Source organism: Equus przewalskii, chromosome 9, assembly GCF_037783145.1.
Source record: "Equus przewalskii isolate Varuska chromosome 9, EquPr2, whole genome shotgun sequence".
In the NCBI taxonomy this organism is placed as follows: Eukaryota; Metazoa; Chordata; class Mammalia; order Perissodactyla; family Equidae; genus Equus; species Equus przewalskii.
Window position 1 is genome coordinate 1711465 of NC_091839.1, and position 23467 is coordinate 1734931.

Here is a 23467-nt window from a genome sequence, read left to right on the forward strand (position 1 = left end):
CATTTTACTTTTCGTCTTTATGAATTTGACTCCTCTAGGTATCTCATACAAATAGACTCATACAATGTTTGTTCTTTTGTGACTGGCTTATTTCACTTAACGTAAAGTCTTCAAGGTTTATCTATATTATAGTACATATCAGAATTTCCTTCCTTTCAAAGGCTCAGTAATATTCCATTGTATGTGTATGCCACATTTTGTTATTCATTCATACACTGATGGGCATGGGTTGTTTTTATCTTTTCGCTGTTGTGGATAATGCTGCTATGAACCTGAGTGTGCAAATATCTGTTTGAGTCTGTTTTCAGTTCTTTTGGGTATATACCCCGAAGTGGAATTGCTGGATCATATGGTAATTCTGTGTTTAACTTTTGAGGAGCAGCCATATGATTTTCCACAGTGGCTGTACCATTTTACGTTTCCACCAACAATGCATAAGAGTTCCAATTTTTCCCCATCCTTGTCAACACTTGTTCTGTTCTCTTAGCCATCCTAATAGGTCTGCAGTGATATGGTGTGGGTCTGTTTGACCTACTTTTGTGTTCTTTTTTTCTCTACCCTTTTTTTTTTTTTTTGCTTTCCTTTGATTTAATCAAACACAACTTAGTGTATTTTCTCCCTTCTGTTGTTCATGATGGTTTTTTTTTTACTTAGTACTTTACTACTATATATATGTTAGCATTAAATATACTATACTATAAGTTTATACTATACTTATTTGCTATTCTGCTTGTTTACTAGGGAAGTTTTTCCTAGAGATCACAACATACATTTATCCATCCCTCCTCTTGCATTATTGCTTCCATGAATTTTAATTCTAAGTGTTTTAAACACCACGGTACTTTAATTGTTCAGTGTGGTCAATATTGATTTAGCTTTACCTTTTTTTATTACCTGTACAGTTGCTCTTTAGTTCTTTTTGCATTTATATTAGTCTGAATAATATCCATGTAGTATTTTTCCCCCAGCTTTATTGAGATATAATTGACATATCAAATTGTGTAAGTTTAGGATGTACAACGTGTTGCTGCAATACACTTACGTATTGCAAAATGATTACAGCTTTTGGCTTAGCTAACACCTCCACCACATTGCATCATTACGTGTAGTATTTCTTAGAGTGAAGAATGTGCTGGTGCAGAATTCTGTTTGTGTGTGAAAATGCCTTTGCTTTTCCTTCCTGTTGGAGGATCTGATTGCTGTGTACGTAATTTCAGACTTTGAGTTCTTTCCCTCAGTGCTTTCCCGTTTTGTCCTGTCTTCCGCTTCCGTCGTCTTTTGTTGACGTTGGCTCTAGCTGCCGCTCCTCTTGTTGCTCCGTGAAGACAGTGGGTCTCCTCTTGCTCCTTCCCCCTCTGCTGTGCATAGACTTCTCTCTTCTTTGGTGCTCATTAGTGTAACTGTGTTGTGCCTTGATGCTGTTTTCTTTTGTTTATCTTGCTTGAGGTTCTAAGAGCTTCTTGAATCTGTTTATTACCTTCCTCTCATTTTTAGAAAATCGTGTCACGATCTGCAAAATATTACTTCTGCCGCATTCTCTCTTTTCTCTTTCTGAATGTTCAGTTATACAGTGTTTAACTTGTTTTTTATTGGTCTTTTCTGTATTTTCCATTTTTTGTTTTTAAATCTCTGGGCTTTAATTTGGACTTTTTCTATTGACCTGTCATGAAGTTCAAAAATCTTGATTTCTGCTGTGTTTAATATCCTGTTAATGCCATTTGTTGAGTTCATTTTATATATTTCAGTTATAGACTATCCGTTTGATTCTTTTTTTTGGCGTATATTTCAATCTCTAGTGAAATTTGCCATCTTTTCATATATTTTCTTTAACATCATAATCATTGTTATTTTAATGTCTTAGTTTGTTAACTCCAATATGTAGATTGCATGTTTGTTTGGTTCTGTTTTGTTTTTTCTTGATATTTGGTCATATGGTCCTGTTTCTTGGTATCCTAGTTAAGTTTTAGTTAAACGCTGGAATTGTGTCTTGAAAAATTGTAGGTACTCCTGAAGATGGGAGCTTCCCCTAGAAGGTGGGTGGCTAGGGCGGGAGCTGGTCTAAGTCAGGCAAGTGCCGCATGGAGTGCAGGCAGGTTTGCTTTAGTGAGGGGCCAGCCACCTGTGATTCCTACAGAGTTTTCATCTGAAAGCCTCGCTTTTCACCAATACTTCCTTCTTTGGAGGCTTCTGAACTCGAATTTTTGTTTCGTCACTATCCTGGGCTCGGTTTTTCAGAGTTTCAGTGTAGCTTTTTGGCCTTTTCAGCTTCAGAGTTTGACAGATATCATGAGAGGGAAACCAGCTATCTGCTTAAGACCTGTGATGTCTCTGGTTTTGTTACTGCAGCCTTCTCAGACTGTTCTGTCTCCTGGCCACGGCTGTCTGCTCAGGGACAGACGTAACTCTCAGCCTCTTCCTTGTGCTTGGAACTGCCCAAGAAAACCGCAGCTTCAGGTTATCAACTCCACAGGTATCCCCTCTCTGAATCTTAGTCTCTCTAGTCTTCACTGCTTCAGCAGCTCTTTGATGCCTTTAAAGAGGTGATTTTGTATTCATCTGGCTTTCCCCCAGTGCTCAGAGGGATTACTGATTTGTTATAAGCTTTTTGTCCCTACTTGGAGGGAGAGGTCTGATCTGAGTTTTGAAGTTACATGGCTACTTGCAGTGATTTAGTATTAATTTTACTATGGCCTCACTGATAGTGGGTGGTGTTTCTTTAAAATAAAAATTTACTTCTTTAATTGGTGAAAAATGGCATTTCAAAGATTGCTTTATTTTGACTTTGTCACTAGTGAGGATATTCTTTTCCCCACTATTCTACTATTTTTTTTTTTTTTTGAGGAAGATTAGCCCTGAGCTAACATCTGCTGCCAATCCTCCTCTTTTTGCTGAGGAAGACTGGCCCTGAGCTAACATCCATACCCATCGTCTTTTACTTTATATGTGGGACGCCTGCCACAGCATGGCTTGCCAAACGGTGCCGTGTCTGCACCTGGGATCAGAACCAGCGAACCCCGGGCTGCTGAAGCAGCATGTGCGCACTTAACCGCTGCGCCACCGGGCCGGCCCTTACTATTTGTATTTACTCTTTAATGAAGTATTTGTTTCCTTTGAGATCGTGACAGGCATATTATGGTTCTGGAGGCAAGTTTACTACTCTAAAGTTTTCTTAGTCAGTTGTAAACCATAGAAATACTTGAAACAAAGTTTTAAAAGAACTTACTAGGAAGTTAGGAGGATCTCAAGGGCAGGATATTTTTGTTTATGTGTGCATATTTTGTTTTCTTGTACGTTTGTATTGTTAGTTCAAAGACCAGCTTCTTTCAATGGTTTGTTATCTTACACACGTCCCATTATGGCCTAGAATTTGTAGTTATTTCAGTTTCTCTTTATGTCCAAGTAAATTTTATTGGCCCAGTTGGCATCAGTGTCTACCCTCTCCATTCCCTGTGGCTACAGAGGGAGAAATGGGATCTTCTGCCTGTGCTAGATGAGAGGAGGGCAAGGTTTCCAGGAGGAAGGTATGGGAATGGAGGGGAAATGATTAGTAAAACAGTGGGCATGCGAACTGCAATTCAGGCAGTATTCCATATTCACAAATACAGGTCACAGTTCCCTATCTGCAGTTCAGAGGTCTAAAAAGCACTGAAAACAAAGTTATTACTAAATTTGTGGCATATTCATTTGTTGACAAAACTGATTGGAACTGATTTGACTGAGGAGGCATTGATTCCACTTACTTTGAATATTCATGTATTTTGTTGCAGATATTTTTGTGTTTGATACAGGGTGACGTTCTACTGGGGGTATTCTGTAATGTATGCTGTGTGTAAGGTATTACCTTACTGAATTGTGAGAAGTTCTGAGTTGAGGACATCTGCTGCTGAGGTTTTTGGCCAAGTGATTTGTAGGGCTCTACTTCTTTAGAAGGACCTCTTGCACACGTATATCTGGCAGTTGACTGCACTGGCCCGTACCTCATTGAGCTCTCAGCTCGTACACTGAAGAGTTCCCTGGATACCTAATTCAGATGATTTGGAAACAGAGCCCTCCAGACATGTTAGGGTCTTCATTCCTAGAAACATCACTGGGTGTACATGTTAACAAGTCTGAAATATTTGCAACATCACAGAACTGTATATTTATTGGAATACTTGGTATTATGAATAATAGATAACCGAAAGAAAAAAAGACCTACAAAAAATTGTAGGTAAAACCAACAAGGGAATGAGATGTAGAAAATAAATTTGTTTAAAGTTTTTATGCAGAAACACTCATTTTATTACTGTTTATTGTAATTTTTTCTGTTAGGAAGCTGTAGTCAATTCTTCCCTTCTTTGCAAAGACGTTTATTTGCAAGACCTGTAATGTTTTACTAATTTTGCTGAAGTACGCTTCTTGTACTTTGGTAGTGACATTTGTACATCTCTTAAATGATTTAACACTATGTCCTTTAAGAAATTGTTTTCGGCCTGTAAGTAACTGTCAGATAACAGTGCCTGTCCGGTGTCCGTTGGCTTTAGCTACACTCATACCTTTTCCTTTTTGACTGCAGCGTTAAACTCACAACTGTCCAGTCTGTGGAAGACACAGTCCAGCAAGAGAAGCAAACCATATAAATCTAGACAGCTCTGATTAGGACAGCAATCCTTAGGTGGTTGTTGTATACGTTCATCTGTACAGGGAGAACTTGAATTGCAATACAGTGGGAAAAGTTTTAGAAGTCAAATGAAGCATTTTTGAGAGAAGTGTCATTTGAGACTTACGCAAACTGACCTTTTTACGCTTACTTGTTCCAGTCTGGTTTTCATGTGGCATTGTATTTAACATGGAAAACTCATAGGTTGATGCCCCCTTGTGGTCTTTTACCAAAATAAATAGCACAAATGGAAACCAGTCCTGGAGATATTAATACTGTTAAACCATTCATTCCTTCCTTTATGAAATAATTTTTAAAAAGTGACTTCTGAGGAAAAATATCAAGGAATTATTATTCCTGTATTCCATATACTTTATTGACTTTAAAATTTATCAGATATTATTTTAACCCTTTGTAACGTGCGTATATGTTAGCTGGACACTGATGTAAAGAAGTTGGTTGTTGGGTGGGCTGTCTGTTATTGTCATCCCAGGCATCTAACTCAGTTAGTTATGAGTGGCTTACAAATATGATGAGATATGATAGTAATTATAGGACTAGCTTACTACCCTTTCCCCCTGAAACACACAGACACACACACACACACACGTAAATGAGGCTTGGGAAATTTATTGTTTATACTTAGTCACTTGAGCTGAAAGGGCCAGGAGCTGTATGAGGAATCGGAACAAATAAGGAGTTATCTTAGTGAATTGGTGAATTTAAGCTTATTTGCTTTTATTGACGTTATTGGCAAGGTCTCATTGTATGAGAACCTGAGTTTTTGGAGGAAGTGGAGAAGTAGCAGCAGCAGTCAGTGTTGCAGGAAGGCAGACTGCAGATGCAAACAGCTGTTTTTTGGTGCATGATGGTTTGGAACCAGTCCAGTACAATGAGTATGGGCCTTGAGATTAGATAGACGTGGTTAGGTAAACCTGCTTTTATTTATGTTTTTTTATTTTATTTTTTTTTTTGAGGAAGTTTAGCCCTGAGCTAACTACTGCCAGTCCTCCTCTTTTTGCTGAGGAATACTGGCTCTGAGCTAACATCTTCCTCTACTTTATTTGTGGGACGCCTACCACAGCATGGCTTGACAAGCGGCGCCATGTCCACACCCGGGATCCGAACTGGCGAATCCCGGGCTGCCAAGAATCGGAATGTGCGAACTTTACTGCTATGCCACCAGCCCGGCCCCTAAACCTGCTTTTAAAACTGGTTTTAACTCTTACCAGTTCTTGTGCAGTTTTACAATATAGGGTAAGTTACTTTATCTCTGAACGCAGGTTTCCTCTTTTACAGAAGAGGTTAAAAACCTATCTTATTGCACTGTTTACAGCTTGATTTTCATCATATGAAGACTTGGCATATACCACTGTTACTTTTCTCTTAGGGTGAGGGCAGTTTTGAGTTATAAAGAAAGTGTGCCGTATGATTTTGTAACTACTGGCTGTTGTAAAGACTCAGTGACACTGTTCTTCAGCAGTGGCGAGTCAGCTCCTAGCATTTTTCTTTGCTGTGGACTTAGTGCTGGGCTGCTACAGCAGTGTATGTTTGGTTTAGGGATTCCTGGCTATAGGTGTAATTACATCACATTAAGGAATCTACTAGGTCAATTATTTTAATAGTTGAAGCCTATTAACCAATTCTTTTGATAAAGATAGCCATCTTACTTTAAAAAAAGCTTTTGTGAAGGACGACAAAATGATGAAATGTTTTTTGTTGTTTTGCTTTGTTTTTCAAGAGTTGCTTAGAACCAGGCTCACCATCTTATAGTCACTTTATTTATTTTAATACCAAAGGAATTAATCTGAGTCCATTTTCAGAAGAAATAAGATTATTTGGAGTTATTTAATTTAACAGAAAAATAAGATAGGTTTTTTTTTTTTTAACTCAGGTGTGTTCAACTTTGAATCCTAAGATTTTCTCCCTTGTAAAACTTTCCTTGACAGCTAAATTGCAGAAATTGACTAATTTCTTCTTTTTGAATAACTTGCTGTAAAAGAGAACTAGAAGGATATCTCAAAATAGGAATAGAACGGCCTGGGTTCAAATGTTTTTTGGAAGTAGATGGGCTATAAATGATATAAACAGAGATAACAGTAGACATACCATCAGGAGGCTATTCTGTGCATTTTCGTACCTGCCTCTTTTCACCTTTTCCTTTATTTCTTTGGTTCTCAAAATATCTAGCCTCCGTTTGGAAAGTGCCTAACTGAAGTCTCTGTTGTTCTAAACCCTGTATGTAACTAATAAAGACTTGAATATAAGAAAGTATTTTGGCAGTGAAAATTTCTCTTGTAAATTGTGAAATGGACTTTTGTTGTTTTATCCTTGAATATTGGTTCTTGGGGAGACTATTTTAGGGAAGAAAAGTTGGGGGGGCCTGGGGGAAAGAGAGCTAGAACAAAGTGGAGAGTAGATCATAGGGGATGATGGCAGGAAGACATGCCACTCTACCAGGGCCTTGTTTTTTAAACATAGAAAGCATATGTGCCAAATTTACATATTTACTAATTAAAAAGGCTTCCTGGAAACATTAAGTAGACTATCTTCTGTAACCTTTAACACTGTCACTAATGGATATTGCATAGAAAATTTCATCGGAGGTCCTTTAAATAATGTAAATGATTATGAATATGTAACTAGTTAATATGCAGCTATGAAAGGATTATCCTGTGGAGGTTAATGAACATCCTGCTCTTATGGTTTGCTGGGCTTTGCTTTTTGTGCTTTTGGCTCACTTCATGCTTGGAAACACATGCATTGGGATTGGAAAGCATCCTGACTGTTTTTGGGTCTCATCTTTTAATGGGGTTGTTAAATAGAACTTTATAAAAAGGATTTCATGAAGATTTTTTCTTTTTCAATTTACATTTAGTTCTGTTTGTCTGTTTTATAATTACTGCCAAATCAGAAACAGTGAAATGGATTGATGTGGTTGTAGCCCGGCTCTTCCCCATGTAAAGTCGGTGCCCTGTTATATATTACCACTGTTATTAAGTGTTGCACGTGATGGATGCTTACTGAGAGATCTTCATTCTAAAATGGACTTTCTATGCTGAGTTAATGTGTAGTATGGTTGGGTATCTGATTACAGCATGTATTTTGGTACAGGATTGCTGCCTTAGTATTTAAAATGTCCCAAAGGAGGACATGTATTTCAGGAATTAAATGTTATAATAGAAAAATTTAGTGACAGCCCCACTCCACCCCCCTGCCAAAAGGTCTGGTGATTTTTGGGTGAAACATTGAGCATATACAAGAGACAGTAGTGGTATTAGAACAGTGAACTAGAGCCGTGTGTTTCAAACCGGGTAATACTGCTGTTTTTTTCACTTGGCCTTATGTTAAGCATTTTGGGTTTTATCCCTTAGTTTCTCTGTCTCTAAATGCTGCTACAGAATTTTAGATTATTGTTTAAAGTTTTTATTGATGGGCAATTTAAAAACATTGACTAGTAATCTTTGAAAACTGTTATTTTTTAAATTGCCTTTTGAGTGTTTTTTTCCCCCTTATTGATTAGTGTTCTTATTTGTTTTCTGAGTATTTTGTGAATCTACTGAAATAGCTCTAAGGAAAACAAATAATTTTTGTGCTTAATTTCATTGTTTTAATATTATAAACATAGTTTAAACTGGCTTTGAAGTGCTTAAAATTTATCCTGATTCACTGGGGGTACAAATGGGCTGTTCAGAGCATCTCTTTATCCCAAGTATTTCTTCTTGAAAATGTAGTAGAAAAATATCACTGAACTCATTTTTAATGCATCAGAATAAAAATTACAGATGAAAACATTTGGAGATACACTGACAAAATAAAATATTTTCACTAGTCATTTCTTTTTTTTTTTTGCTGATGCAACGTGGATGTTACATTGTTTTTTTTTTGTTATTTATAACATTTGCGTATTCTACGAAATATGTAACGTTGAAAACAGGTCTGTAGATTGTACGAAATACTAGTTATCTTATATCATATGTCACCTAATAGTTATGAAGCGGGTTTTGTACCGAAGTATGAATCGGAAAGCTGTAATTTGTTCTGCGGTTATCAGCCTGCGTTAGAGGGTTGTGATAAAGTGTGCTGCTTAAAAACTAGCATTCACATCTCTGTGCATTTGACAAATAAAAATGTATATTGAGATGCTGTTAAATCTGTAAAGCCTCTGTTCTAGTTTTCTGATACACTGACTTTGTAGCTTTATGTATAGTCCTGTTTTTCATGAGTAGTTATCTGTTTTCATGACAGGTGGTCACTAACTGCCGAGAGAAAATCCAGCATTGGTGAGTGAAAGATGGTTTTATTCCATTTCTGAAACACTGATGGGGTCACCTGTTTGTATTTAAATAAAGTGTATGCTATTTTTTTTTGTATTCGTAATTGAATTCTTCTAGTAATCTCCATTTTGAATGCTTTTGATACTAACTTATATTGTCTTTCACTGCTTACTGAGTTATATACATGTTCCCTGATTTCTTGAAGTTTTGTCACCATTTGTGTTTATTCTAATTGTCTTCTTTTTTCCTTTCCTTTCTTTTTTATTAAAATAATATTAATATCATTATGAAGTGGAGCCTGAGACATTTTTGAACCTGACTAATCATAGAGAACTATTTTGGGAATATTTCTTATATTTGTAGCAGAATAATAATTGGAATCAAGTGTTGTAAAATAATGATGGAAATATGCACAGATACATTTTCCTAAGTTTGAAAAATCTACCTGAGTGCCTACGTCTCAGAGCCTGCACTTTTTCAGGGTGCAGAGAGAAAGCAAGCATGTCTATTTTACTGTGCTAATCTATAGTTAATAGGACAATGCTTGGTACATAACACGCTTTCCAACGTCTTCTGAGGAAAACACTCAATTTAATGGTAAATAAAATCTTATATTATGAGTTGTCATGAAGTCTAGCTCTTGATCTTTCAGATACCAGATTACAATATATCCATGCTGCGTTTACAACGATTGTACTGAGAGAACAACAGGAGCTGTCTTGATTGTTGTCTGCAGGGTTGTTGCAAAATTGTGGTGACTGCCCCTTTAGTGGTGAGATTAAACCTTTGGTTATACACCATCAAGCATATAATATTTTAAATTTATTTTAAGAGGCTTTTTCTTCATGCCTGAGAGATCTCCAAGGAAATAATTTATAGTTAGTGTATATCAAATGTTTTTTGGTTTAAATGCACATAGGCTGCAAGCAGTGGATAAGAGTGAAAATCGGTGCAATCTGTACACATCATCTTATTAAATTCTGACTATTGGCTTGCAGAAAATAATCTAAAACTAATAATATCCACTTTATAAATACAAATTGAGGGACTTCATTAATTTTCAGTAACCGCAGCGTTGTACTTGCATCTGCTGGTGGTGTGAGTCTGTCAGCTTTTCTGTAACGGGCCATTCGCTTTGCATTGTACGTTCAGTCCAGGTTAAAACTTGAAATGCAAGTCCTTGGCCGAAGGATCCACCATTTCCCCCCTGCTAGTTTGGCCTAAGTGATCCATTTTACAAATAATTCCCAGGACAAATTTTATTAGTGTGGACTTCTCTCTATTGGTTTTGGTAAGGAATTCAGGAAATTAGGAAAAGGTTGAATTCATGCAGAACAGATTCTAATTTACATGAGTGTGTGAATAACAACTTGCTTCTGGTTTGTTTTGTAAGATTCTTTCCCTGTTAGACTGAGAATTCTTTAAGCCCAAGGAGCATGTTTTCATCCTTTTATCCACAGCACCTCCTACTGTGTTTGGCATATTATGGGCACTTCATAAATGTTTGAGTAAATGAAGACAAAATGCGTAATCATTTTATATGTAACAGTTTACAAATGGTACAGTGGTGCCTAAGCCTGGTGACCTCTCACAGACAGAAAGGTGACGTGCTTCAGGGCAGGTTTCTGTGACTCTCAAGCTCAGTTTCCAGTTTTCCAAAGCTCTCCAAACTACAGAAGCTTAGCATATTTTCCTGTACATATCTTAAAGTAATATAGTGCCTTATCTATACATTAAAGAATTAAAATAATTTTTTCCAGTTAAAATTTGATTTTTCCTCTGAATCATTTCTGATAGGGCTTAGGAACTTTTCTGATAGGGCTTTCTGTTTGTTTTTAATGAGGATCTGATATTGCTAGAATCTAAATGGCCAGTGAACTCACCAATTAATTACATTAAAGAACTGAAACCAAAATGTCTCCATTCCTCTGAAAGCCAGGAAATTGCTGTTTGGGAGCATTGTTAATTCTCAAGATATTTTTATTCTCTTAATTCCACACACAGTGATTGAGTTCCTACTATGTGTGCCAGTATTACGCTACTGTTCGGAATTGAAAGACCCTGCCATGGAGGAATTCATAGTTAGACACTGAACAGGGAAATCACAATAATTTTGTGCTATTTGCTTAGAGATAGGAAGCAAGGACAGAGGCTGGAGCCATTTTTAAGGGTGTCTCACACACTGCTTTGGAAAGCGTGTTGCCTTTCATTCTTTTTTAACCCTTGGTGTCAGCGTAGTCTAAAATACAGTTTGTATAGCTAAGCTCCCTTCTCTGTGGACACATACCAGAATAGTAAGGAAGGGCAAAATAGATGATTTAAAAAATACCTTCTGATGCTAGTGATGTTTATACTTGTTTGTGCTCTTTTAAAGTATTGTATTTAAGGGATAAGTAATGAATATTCTAGGCTTCAAAAATAATATTTAAAAAAATTTTTTAAAATGTAGGACAGAAAGTAAAAATATTTGTAGAAAAGTAGGAGTAAAAATCGCCTAGGGCAATGGGATCTATCCCCAAAAAATCTCTTCCAGAAAAGTAGTCAAATCCCAGAACTTTGGTGAACTGAAGACATTTATAGTATTTATTTAGTTAATAACAGATGAAAAGGAAATGTTTGAGCCTAATAGTTGAGAATTTGTGCAACACTTTTAGAGCTAGTAGTGGTTTTCAGTTTAGTGGAGATTTAAAAAAAATTTAAATACAACTTTTTTTTCTTATAATCCTTTTTACTTAACTCAGGAAAGAAGGTATTATAATCCACACACTATTTTCTCATTAAAATGTGGATATGCTTCCCACTGTTTGATCCACTAGGGGCTGATTATTCTGTTCGTAGATTATTTGTAATTTTTTATCTTTTTAATTCTTCCCTAAAGAGCATAGGATTTGGAGTCAGACCTACGTTTGAATCCTCTCATTTACTGACTTTGTATTGTAACCTTGTGAATTACTCAGATTCTCAGTTTTCTCCTTGTAAAGTGATGATGATACTATTTAACATGAACGTCAAGTGAGATAACATCTGTAGAACACCCAGCCTGGCAGTCAATAAATATTAATAGTAGCTCTGAAATAAAATTTTAATTGTAAGATGAATAAAGACAAAAACAAAACAAAACAAGCCAAAACTTTGTAAATATTCCTGAATGTTTTGTATTCTTATCATTATCTGTTTTATCATGATGGAGGGATGGCATTCTGAGTAGTAGTATTTAACCTCACATTAGTGTTTTAAATAACTGTTTATTATGAAGAATTTCAAACAAAGGTGCAAGAGTAGTATAGTGAACCCACACGTACCCACCACGCAGCTTCGCTATTTATCAACTCATGGTTTTATCTAAACCATTTCATTTAAACAGCCTCTGCTACCCTCTCCCATCACCTCCAGCTATTTTGAAGTGAATCTAAGACGTATCATTCTATGTGGAAATATTTCAGTCCATATCTTTAAGATGTAAAAGACTATGTGTTAACTTTTTAAAATTTGAATTAAGAAATTTTAAATTCGGCAATATATTTATATAGTTCAGAATTTAAGAAGTACAAAAGGGCACAAGTGATATGTAGTTTCTCTCCTACCCTTGTCTCCCAATTCTTAGTCCTCTTCTTTGTAAACAACTGTTTTGTACCAGTTTCTTGCAGATCTTTTTGGAAATTGTTTGCATCGGGGTGTGTGTGTGTGTGTGTGTGTCTGTGTTATTTCCAATGTATGTGTATGTGTATTCATCCACATGTTTATATATTTTCTGCTCTCACACTTTTTGACAAAAATGAAATCAGACTGGACACCGTTCATTTGATACTATACCTTGGAGATTGTTTTAAATCATTGACTAACTCTTAATTTCATTCCCATGAACTTCATTGTGTATCAAATGTCTAATTTTTAGAGTTACCAAATAAGATTTGGTAGTAATTTTTTTCCCCCATAAATAATGGCCACACCACTGAGAGTATCGATTTTGCAACTCAAAGTACATCCTTGCTAAGGTGTTATAGCCATGATTTATAGCTCCTTAATAAAATTGCTCCAGAACTTAGTGGTGTAGAACCGCACCTTTGTCCTGTGTGTGACTCTGTGGCTGTGCATGTTGGGCTGGATTTCGCTGTTGTCCTTCTGTTCCTCTAGTTCTGGCTCACTTGGGTAGGTGGAGCCTTTTGGCGCCTGGGTCAGCTGGGTTGTCCCCAATGGCTCACCCAGCAGTCTGGTGGCTGGTGCTGGCTGTTAGCTGGGCCTCTCTGCATGTGCTCTTTTGTCCAGCTTGCTTTACATGATGATCTCAGGGCAGCAAGGATGGAAGCTGCAAGGCCACATTCTATTGGTCAAAGGAACTCACAAAGCCAGCCCAGATTCTAAAGGTGGGGAATTAGACTCTACCTGTTGGTAGGAGGAGTGACAAAGGATTTGTGGTCATTTTTTGAGGCTGGCCTGGTGGCACAGCAGTTAAGTTCGCACGTTCCGCTTCGGTGGCATGGGGTTCGCTGGTTCGGATCCCGGGTGCAGACCTAGCACCGCTTGTCGAGCTATGCTGTGGTGGGCGCCCCACATATAAAGTAGAGGAAGATGGGCATGGATGTTAGCTCAGGGCTAATCTTCCTCAAAAAAAAAAAAAAAAAAAAGGTCATTTTTATTGCACTATAGATGACTTCTATTGAATGTGTCCCACGAAGAAAAAGAAGTCTCATGACTTGTGTTGATGTGTGAGAATTAAATGAAATATGGCATGTGATGCCTGGCACATAGAAGTCATCTGTATGTTAGGCATTATTTATAATCATAAATTGTATATATATGAATTGTATAAAGCAAGCAAATTCCTTGCTTCCTTCAGATCATCTTAAAAGAGTTTTAGGAGCTGACCTGGTGGCATAGTGGTTAAGTTCATACGCTCTGCTTTGGTGGCCTGGAGTTCATGGGTTTGGATCTTGGGCACAGACCTACACTTCACTTGTCAAGCCATGCTGTAGTGGCATCCCACATAAAATAGAGGAAGATTGGCACAGATGTTAGCTCTGGGCCAGTCTTCCTCATTAAGAAAAAGAGTTTTAAGTAGTAAAGATATCTATGAAATCACCTGAAGCAGACTTATATAGAAAATATAGAAAAAGATACTTTATATTGTTCAAATGTTTAATTTTGGAAAGACCCCCCCCCCCCCCCCACACACACACCCCAGTGGAGCAGAGATCAACTTCCAAACCCTCTGAAGATTTACATGCTTTTGGTGTTGGAATTTCTATAGTTAGTTATGAAAGTGTCCTTAGGGGCAAGGGCAGAGGGAGGAATCCGTACATACAAATCTCCTTCTCTGTCATTCTCTAAGTTCCTGCATAGTTTTTGATGGTGTTTTAGTACATGGATTGGGAGGTTAAGTAAGTTTTAGAATTTTTGTATTTGATGTTTCACAGCAAATTAAGATGCGAAAAAAAAAAAGAGATTCAAGTTGAATTTTTTTTTCTTTTAAAGATTGGCACCTGAGCTAACATCTGTTTCCAATCTTCCTATTTTATTTTTTTCTCCCCAAAGCCCCAGTAACATAGTTGTATATTATAGTTGTAAGTCCTTCTCTTTCTTCTGTGTGGGATGCTGCCACAGCATGGCTTGATGAGTAGTGTGTAGGTCTGCACTCAGGATCTGAACCCACAAACCCTGGACCGCCGAAGCGTAGTGTGCGAATTTAGCCCCTATGCCATCGGCTGGCCCCTAAGGATGATATTTTTAAAAATGAAGTCTGAATTAGGTTTTGAATTTTTTATTCTGCCTATAAAATGAATGCATACTTATTTGTAGAACGATTGAAATAAGAAAAGAATAAGGAGGGGCCAGCCCCATGGCTGAGTCGTTAAGTTCGAGTGCTCTGCTTCAGCAGCCCAAGGTTTCGCTGGTTTGGATCCTGGGCGCGGGCATGGCACCGCTCATTAGGCCATACTGAGGTGGCGTCCCACATGCCACAACTAGAAGGACCCACAACTAAAACATGCAGCTGTGTACTGGGGGGATTTGGGGAGAAAAAGGAAAAAAATAGAAAGAAAAGAACAAGGATAGATTTACTTATAATTCTAAAGAGAAGTTGATTTTCTCCCTCACTATTTTTAAAGCATTTTGTTTTATTGTCCTCAGCTTCTTCCTTCTGTACGTGTATTTTTGTCGCCACGATCCAACTGTAAATGCTTTTTTCTTTTTTTAAATTGTGATTAGAGTCTGTTACTTCTAGGATCCCCTAGCCTTTGTGTCATGGTTTTAGAAGGACCACACTAATTTAATACTTCATGCATTTCTGAAAATAAAAGGCAAAATTATAGGGGAATTTTTTCCCCCAGAAGTTTAAACTATTATAAAAAGTCCCTCATTACATCTCATCATTTAGAACATAGTTTTTGATGTTGTATTTCCAGTGTCCCTATACTTTGGTTTCCAATTTCCCACGATTGGCTTAAGTCCAGTGAATATCTGGTTGATACAGCTGATTGATGCTACAGCTCACTTTGCTTTGGCACGCCTCATGATCTTTCATGTGTGTCTTAACTCTGTTTGGTTTGAGAAATACACTTCTTTGGAGTTTTTTTCATTTTTATTCATTTTTTATAAAATAAGAGCAACATACAGGAAGACTTTGAAGTACAGAAGAGCACTGAGTGAGGATGAGGGCGTAGATATTGTAGCAACAGTGCGCGACTGAGAGGCGATCCCTTGGTGATAGTCCAGAGTGCTTATTCTTGTTTTGAGGTTCAAAGTCTAAATTTTAATATATCAAAGACAGATTGGGGTGATGTCAGTATATGACTGAGGAAAACGTAGACTCTGAAAGATTGAGGCATGCGTACAGTTTAACTTTTTTACTAATTCATGTTGAGCTCATGACCAAATTGGTGATAGTTTTCCCATTTTTCTTATTTGAATTTGGTTAAAGATAATTTTGATAATTTTATATATTTGATGGGTTTTAAAGCAGGGTTGCTATTTTTAACTGTTATTAGATCTTTTGAAAGAAACTGTAACCTCAAGGAGTCTATGAATGGGCTTCTATTGAAATTACATGTAAAGTGTAGGACCTGTTTCTCAGGAAAGGATCTAGAATTTTTATCAGTTTCTCATAAGTATCAGTGACTTTAAAGGGTTATGAATCACTGCTCTAGGAAAACATGTTTTCTGTTTCCTTCCTTTTTTTTCTAAAATATACTTTATTTTAGAAATAAAGTATAGAAAATCGAAATCGAAGTGACAAAACTCATAAATTATGGTTAGATTTAAGTGGAAACTGGCACAAACATTGAAAGCTTAAGTCAGTTATAAACTTATCACATCTAAACTAATCTTTTCTCCCTTCTGATTTGTTTTAGAAATATATGTCTCCCTTCTCATTTCTCCCTCCTTTCTGATTTGTTGTAGAAATATGTGTCAGTTGTAGAAAATAAAAATGACCTGTAAACTCATCACCTAGCACTAACTGAACTAGGCACTTTGGCATTTCTTTCACACTTAGAGTCATGTGTTTTTATGTAATTTTTACACTTTCTTACTTTGAATTCACATCTCATTTTATTCTTAGAGCAAAGGAATACTAATGACTGAGGAAACAGGTGCTTTTGATAACTGACAAGTCTTCAGTTACGTGTGCATGGCTCTTGGAGAGAGAGGCTAGAAGACTTCCTGTGTTGCAGCTTTGCTGTGTGTATCCATTGTGCTCTGTTTCATTTGTTAACATGAAGTTAAATGGAGGAAATCTAGTAGAATGTTAGCTGCATCTGTCTCTCTTTGGATAATTTTGTTTCATTACCTTTTAAAACATGAGTTTTTATATTTAGGTTCGTCTTTAATATCTATTTGTAATAATGAAGTTTTCTGATGGACTCATAAAATGTAAAGAATGTGGATTATTTCGTCCACATCTTCTGATGACATAAGTTTCCTAGGTATAACGGAGTTGAGAAAAAGGACTATGCCACCATATTGCCTGAATTTTATAGTAGATTTAATTTGACTGAATAGTATTTTGCCATGACCATTAAAAAGAAAAGAATGCTATTGATTTAATACAGATACATTTAAATTTTTAATAGGCTCCCCTTCCCACCAAACTGCAGAAAGCACAACAATGTAGATCCTTCTTTCAAGAATGTTTTTATTGTTTAATATAACCATAGCAATTTGTTTAGACTGTTTGAGGATCCTTTGAAAAAAATCATTATCATTCTTTCCTTTAGTAATGAGAAGACTTATCTCTTTCCCTCTTTATAATCCATTCCTGAATTTAATATTATTCTCTTTTCTTAATTTTAGAGGTAAAAACTCAGGCATCCATCAAGCCAGTGTGTCTTTAACAAAGAAGCATTGCAAAAAAAAAAAAGAGGTCATGCTATATTTGAGTGACAAACCCCTGCAGCATATGGCATGAGGCCTGGCTGCAGAGGAGGCACTCAGTAAGTGGTGAATTGACTTGAAACAAAGGTTTTCCTGGGTTCTTAATAGAAAGTTCGAGAGTGGGTATGATGGACTAAAAATCAGTTCTAAAGATTGTATATTACTCGTGTATATATTCCAAAATCTTAAGGTTTTATAATTTCTTAAATTAAAAGCTAAAAAAGAAAGAAAAAAATTTACTCTGTGTCAGATTAACCCAGATTTTAACACTAATGTAAAGCACTTTTCCTTTTTTCCCTTTTAAGCCTCTCTCGGTGTTTCCTGCTTTTTTCTTTAGGATATTAGGTAAAGGGAAAGAGAATGATAGGAGAGTGAAAAAAAAAGACCTCAATGTCAGTATTTTTTGCCTATTCCAATTTCCTACTTTAAAGTGAAAATTAGCAAAATCTAATTTGAATGAGTGATTTAAGTTTTATTTCCCTTTTTTAGTTCTTAAAGCTAGAAATTGGAGTCTTTATCACTTGCCTCAAACAAGGGATAATAGAACTTTTTTTCTTTACAAAGATTTTTTGTCAGTTGCATTTAAGAAGAGGATTAAAAATACGGAGTTTTTCTCATATTCCCCAATCTGCTTTTAAATATTCTATGATGAAAATCTTGAAACATACAGAAAAGTTGAAAAAATTGTACAGGTGAACCTTGAGCACGTCTGTCCATACCTCAACCCATCAATCTCTTTTTTCTGATGCATTTCAAAGTAGTGGACATGACTGCACTGCACCCGTAAATACTGGAGCATACACATCGTTTAACTTGCCTTCTCTCCTACTTTTTACAAATAGAAGGTGTTTCCCATGAGATGTGTCCTGATCTTCATCCTTAAAGTTGAGGCTAATTTGTAGCTATGTTATGATGTCTTTCTTTGCTGCTTCTTTTTAAAACAAAAGGTACACGTGATTAGCAAGGTTCCAAAGAAGATTGTCAAAGTTTCTTATATGTTCTGGAGCAGCGCTCTAGTTCTTATTTTCTCTAAGAGACATTGCATGAGGATACTGGATGCAAGTTAAATCCTACTTATTGGATAATTTTTTAAAATTAAGAATTGAAGGCTGACCTAATCTTTAAGGATCAGATGTGGTGAAGCCAAACAGGGAAGTCCATATATTGTAAACAAGTAGGCTTGAGGGGTTTATCCTGACTGTACCTGGGTTCTGTTTTCTGTTTGAAAAAAATTATTTTAAACAGTTGCCTCTTTTGACTACGTACTTTAATGACTACAATGCCCAAAAATTAGTTACATGTTTCTAAGTAGTAAAACAGGAAAATTTTTGTTCTAATTTTGGTGCAGATAAGGTCGTGTACATATCTCTGTAACACTTAACAGTGGTTCTTAGAATCATTTTCGGATTTTCTGCTGCATAGGCTGTGTGATCTTTAATGAGATTCTTTAAGCCCTAAATACTCGGAGGACTATTTGGGGATAACTCTTTGACCAAGCCCTTGATCCTGACTATTTCCACTAGTGGGACCTTTAGAGAGAGTTCCTCAAGTCATCATTTCTCCCAGAGTCTCTCCTTCCCTCCCTCCCAAAAGGATTTCTGCATGGCTTAAAATCTTCTCCTTTCTTTTTATATATTTAGAAAATTCAAAATTTAGAAATAGTAGCTCCAGTCTGATGATTCTCCAGTATGTCCATATTATTGTTCTAGAGAGAATTATTGATAAGTTTAAAACTGAATGTACTTGATTTGGAATACTGATACTGATCTCTTATATTACTTCAGGTTGAAATTACTGTTCTTTTAATATACAAAAAGAGATGTTTTGTTAAAAGTCCTCCCTTTCCAGAAATAGTTAGCAAAATAAGACATTGAATGCTATTTTTTCTTTTTGGTGAGGAAGATTGGGCCTGAGCAAAACATCTATTGCCACTCTTCCTCTCTTTGTTGTGGAAGACTGGCCCTGAGCTAACCTCTGTGCCAGTCTTCCTCTATTTTGTATGTGGGACGCCGCCACAGCATGGCTTGATGAGCAATGTGTAGGTTTGTGCCTGGGATCTGAACCTGCAAAACCTGGCCTGCCAAAGCAGAGTGCGCAAACTTAACCACTGTAACACTGGGCTGGCCCCTAAATGCTAATTTTAATACCAGCTTTTTAACAATTGTAGGGACATTTAGACATCTAAGCTGATGTATAGTCCTTGAGCATTTGTAAAATTACTCATCTAAAACATTTAAACTGTTAGTCTTCTATAGATTTAATAGGGAGTGTTTATGCAGGCATTGCATCAAATCAGTTCTTTACAGACAGTATCTCATTTATTGTTCACACCACGCCTGTTTCCAAAGCCCCCTAAATGGTTGCGTTTAGCTGTACTGTCTTTCCGTACGTTGTGCTGTTTGTATCAAATTGAATGGATAGTGGAATCTCATCCTAGTGGATAATAGTCTTTCTTGAAAATTTTAGAATTGGTGTTTTTTGAGACTTCATAGAAAAAAGGGGTATTGGATGGTCAGTGTAGATGTTCAGTGCTGGGCAGGGTGTTAAACCCCTTCTCTGTAGTGCTCTGGAACCCGCGAGATAGTCGGGTGTCACTCCAGTTTTACCATTGAAGACACTAAGAGTAGGCTTCATTGTGTCTGCTAAGTGGTGGAGCTGCCGTTCACCCTCTGCTCTGACTTCAAAGCCATGTTCTTTCTGGTGCAGAGCTCTGTGCATGAAGTTGTTTACCATTTTATTCATATAAAGATGTATTCAGAAGGATGATTTTTGTCTTCAACAAATAAAATAAAGACACTTTATGTTTATTTTTTAAAAAGGATTTTGGTGGAAAGTTTAAAAAAAGCACTTGAACTCTAGATGATGAAAAGCCTTGCTTGCGAGAGGTCAGAAGACCTAGGTTAAATTCGTTGCCTACCTCTCGTTGATAGAGGAGATATGCTTTCTCTTAAATGTCTCTCTTTTCCGTCTTCCTTCTACTTTCTCTTTTGTAAGAGGAAAATGTTGATAAGTGACATTCACCACAGGAATATTTTTAGGATGAATAACATAATATATGTGAAATTCCTTGATATTTTTAAGATTAAGTCAGATGATTTTTATTAATTCTGCCACGATTGCTTTAGGGGAGCTAAGGAGTAAACCGAAACCAATTCCTTGATGTTTATAGAGCAGTCATTTTTATTATCTAGAGAGTGATTATCTATGTTGCAATTTATTGTAATTTCAGTTTGACAATGTCTACATGTTCTTTTAAATTACTTACTGAATTGGTGACTTTTTTTTTTTTTTTAAATTGACAACACCCTTCTGCTTTAAAACATTTCGGTGGCCTGTTTTGCCTACCGCCTGCACCCTAGCAGGGACCCATCAGGAAAACTAATCTCCAGAGAAGGTTTGAAACAGGCTTCTTGGCATAGACCTGTTCGTTTCCAGCAGGTGTAAGACCTGAGTAGGGTTCTTGGTGTGGAAACATATGGCCATCTTTACTCCTACACAATTACATCTTTTGGTTGTCTGAAATTAATTTATTAGGTAGCTTGTTTTGATATAACATAAAACAGAGTCCAAAGCCAAATCAGCATGGCTTTTTGTTTTACCTCCACCTCGTTTCTTCTGTCCCTGGTTGACTCTCTCACCTCACTCAGTGGCAGGGTAACCCAAGGCTTGAGGACTCCACGCTTTTCAGCCTAAAGTTTTCTGAGCAGGACTGAAGCATCTGGTAATTTCATCTTCATGGTTTCTTCTCTACCGCCAATGTTCATTCACTCAAAAGCTTTATTAAACCTCTTCTTTCTTTATCTTGAGTCCTTGTTTTCCTCCAAACATCAGGCCCTCCTTCACTGTCTCTTTTGATTTCCAAATTTTATTTATTAGTTCAGATGGTCATCTACCTTAGGAAACCCTAATTCTCAAGACATGAGTGTTCTACTTTTAAAAGCCAAAGTCCCTGAGAGTCTTAATTTTTTGATAAATGGATGGTGAAATAAGGCCATTGCTAAACTTTGTAAAAACAGGATTTTAAAATTAAAATGTACTTTAATCATTAAATTGCTAAAATTAGGTCTTTGATTATTAGCTTGTCTTATGATATATAGCCTCCTCGAGGAATTGTTAATTTGTGTATTCATTTAGTGTTTGGTATTTTTGTCAACAGGAAGAAGGTAGATAATGACTATAATGCCCTTCAAGAAAGACTCAGCACCTTGCCTGATAAGTTGTCTTATAATATCATGGTATGTTTGGTGTGTTTCTCTTAAAGTAGTATATGGTTTCTTGTAAAGATATTAACCATGTAAAGTAAGAAGGTGTTTCTTTGCTTTGTGTGTATTAACTCACAAATCACTAAGCTGATGGACTGTATCAGAGGTGACTACCATAGCAAGGAAGGCTTGTTTGTTTTACCTTATAATAATACACTAATTGTAGGAATAGTTGGTAATTTACTACTTTTCCTTTTTTTCAGGTTTATGTTAAATTATCACATTATGGCAACATAAATGGCATAAATGTTAGCACAAGATTTGACTTTTGGTATGCAAATTTACTATGTTAGAAAACTGTAATTATGACAGAAATCTGGCATTTAGTTATTTCCTGTTAGCCAGAGCAGTAATAGACTATACTGTTGTGTAATTCACAGAATTAAACCCAAGAATGTTGATTTTATATAAAAAGGTGCTGCTAATTTTTGTTTGAATGATCTTTACATCAACATAGCAATCTCTTTGTGTGCCCTGGATTAGAGTCTTTCATTGCGTAAATATTCTTTTTTGTGAAGACTTTGTTTTTAATTATACCAGACGAAATTTTTTGTAAATGTATTTATTGTTCTTTATTATACTAGCCCAAGTATTTTGTAAATCTTGTAGACTCATTAAAGCCATTTATTTAATTCTTACTGTGCAAAAGAAATTTGGCTAGGGTCGGCCCCGTGGCCGAGTGGTTAAGTTTGCGTGCTCTGCTTTGGCAGCCCAGGGTTTCACCAGTTCGAATCCTGGGCGTGGACATGGCACCACTCATCAGGCCATGCTGAGGCAGCATCCCACATGCCACAACTAGAAGGACCCACAACTAAAAATGTACAACTATGTACCTGGGGGCTTTGGGGAGAAAAAGGAAAAATCTAAAAAAAAATTTGGGCTATTTTATAGGAAATAATTTTCAGGTTTTTTTGTCAAAGGAATTGTTTATTAACTTAGTATGTCATTACTAGTTTGCTTTCATTTAGATTTATGAATGAACAAAAAGTATAAACGTTCAGAGACAATGCTGATTTCTCTGAAGGTGTATGTAAATGTGCTTATTTCTTTTCCTGTTTTCATGTTGATTTATAAACCTAGAACAATTTTCTACAGGTTTTCCTAGTGAAACTTTAATGTTAAATTTCTGTGAAGTTGACATTTTATTTTTCTTAGTGTATAGATTAAAAAGACCTCAACTCAGAGCTTTTAATGCTTGTGTTTCATAAAATGTATTTTGTAGTGGTTTTAATTTTTTGCCTTTTTTCTTTAAACAATAGGTACCATTTGGCCCCTTTGCCTTCATGCCAGGAAAACTTGTCCACACTAATGAAGTCACTGTTTTACTCGGGGACAACTGGTTTGCAAAGTGCTCAGCAAAGCAGGCTGTGGGCCTAGTCGAGCACCGGAAAGAACGTATGTACCAGTTATAAATGATGTTTCCTTGCTGGATGTGTATTGGTTCACAGATTGCCAAGCTGACTGACTGTTAGTTATTGAGAGTACTTTCCGTGATTTATCAGTCCGGGCTGTTTGTAATCTGTTGAATCACAGGTAGTGTGAGGAGAACCAGCATTTGAGAATGTGAGCTGGAGAATGGAACGTCTGGGTTGGAAATATCACCCACATTAATATGTTTTCAGAAATGATAAAGTGTAAAAGTAATTACACGTGGTTTTGTAGATAGAAGTTGGGAAGACATGAGAATTGGGGTCATTTTGTATTTTATAATTGATTTATTTTAAGTGCTTTTATAGACTTAATTTTAATACTTTAATACACAGAAGGAATTTACTTTCTACTTACTAAAAGAAATACCTATTAGCAAAAGTGGAAACAATTCTTAACGTGCTTTTTGGTTTAGAAGGAGTCGTATTTTCATTTCACAGAAGAAGAGATCAAGTGTGGAGAGGTGCCACCTAAAGTGGTGGCTTATGCGTAAG

At 36.4% G+C, this 23467-nt stretch overlaps 1 protein-coding gene across 14 annotated transcripts in view; it reads left to right on the forward strand.

The window, feature by feature from the left end:
- The window catches only part of URI1 (URI1 prefoldin like chaperone), an 83363-nt gene that overhangs the window by 32470 nt on the left and 27426 nt on the right, over positions 1-23467 (forward strand). For 4 of the 14 annotated variants that reach the window (XM_008528297.2, XM_070632510.1, XM_070632509.1 and 1 more), the window contains exons 2-4: positions 8888-8922; positions 21440-21518; positions 22805-22940. In XM_008528297.2, the coding sequence (XP_008526519.2) occupies positions 8888-8922; positions 21440-21518; positions 22805-22940 (250 nt within the window). Of the gene's footprint in view, positions 1-1103; positions 1204-5651; positions 5897-8887; positions 8923-9573; positions 9689-16476; positions 16591-17207; positions 17343-21439; positions 21519-22804; positions 22941-23467 lie in introns of those variants that run through there. The other 10 variants (XM_070632512.1, XM_070632518.1, XM_070632516.1 and 7 more) reach the window with 8 other exon arrangements.